Below are 1052 nucleotides of genomic sequence, written 5' to 3'. Positions count from 1 at the left end.
ATCCCACTTGGCACCGAAATGGGATCTCCACTCCTCTCTTGTTGTGTAATGTGGCAGATACTGCTTCAACCCTATACCTGCTGCTTCACTGAATTCTAGTATTCTTTGGTTCCGCTTCAAGATTTGTTCAACTCCATCGTCCTTTCCTGGAACTGCCGATGTTAGTATCGCAACTAGGTAGAATATCTCTTCCTCCGGTGTTACTGCTGATGTTCGATTGTCCCACCTGCACAAAAACACACCCAACGTAAACATTGCTTTTTCTTTTTCTTTTTCTTTTGTTAACAACTTTAACTAACTAACTAACTAGCTAGCTAGTATTTACTGATCCAACAATTAGTCTTTGAGATTGAATATATTCTTATTATCTTTCTTACTTTGCTTTGTTCACCGGGTACACTATGACTGGCCCGTTGCTTGTATCGGTTAGGATGTTTCCGAATACTCCTTTTGCAAATTCTTTCACTGTGCTTCTTGGTACCAGGAGGTTCAGCCATGGATGTGGAACCTCCCATTGCCCTTTCGATCGAAGTTTCACCTCTGACACATGTACCCTGTCCAAGAATGCTTCGTATGTTACCTCCGATGTAAACAGTGTCGACGAGATGTAGCTTAGTTCACTCAATGTTTCTTTGACTCCCTGGATTTTGAATGTTTCAAAAGACAAAATAAATGTTCAGTTTCATTATCATCTATCCAAGATTTCTACAATTGCTTGTACGTCTTCTCACCTGGCTGATGACATCTTTGTTATCGAGCTCGAAGTAGTACTTGGCTACCTCCAAACAATACAGAGTCCTTCCATCAGATTTGAATTGGCTGGCTTGTAAAGGGTCCTCTGCGGTGAAAGATAACCTCCAGTTGTTCAGGAGTCCCGTCCGGTTTACTATCACAAACCCTTCAACGTAGTCCAATTTGTTATCTGCAGAAATTAGACGCTCTTGGTCCTTGATAAAGGCAGAGAAATCCTGGTACAACACTCTTACCCATTTTACCTGTTCATTCAATTAGTACAGCAGCTGTATCAGTTATCACACCCCACCTTTTTTTTT

General features: G+C 41.3%; 1 protein-coding gene across 1 annotated transcript; it reads right to left on the bottom strand.

Moving 5' to 3' along the window:
- LOC104789862 (cytokinin dehydrogenase 6-like) lies at positions 1–1004 on the bottom strand (the record flags this gene model as incomplete). The annotated part of the gene is given in 3 exon segments (XM_010515500.1): positions 1–226; positions 378–640; positions 732–1004. Coding segments are annotated over 3 exon segments (762 nt in total), but the record flags the coding sequence as incomplete, so codon positions are not given.

The sequence above is a fragment of the Camelina sativa genome, chromosome 5 (assembly GCF_000633955.1).
Source record: "Camelina sativa cultivar DH55 chromosome 5, Cs, whole genome shotgun sequence".
Taxonomy (NCBI): Eukaryota; Viridiplantae; Streptophyta; class Magnoliopsida; order Brassicales; family Brassicaceae; genus Camelina; species Camelina sativa.
The sequence above is the reverse complement of the archived record's forward strand: the minus strand, read 5'-3'. Positions and strand labels throughout refer to the sequence as shown.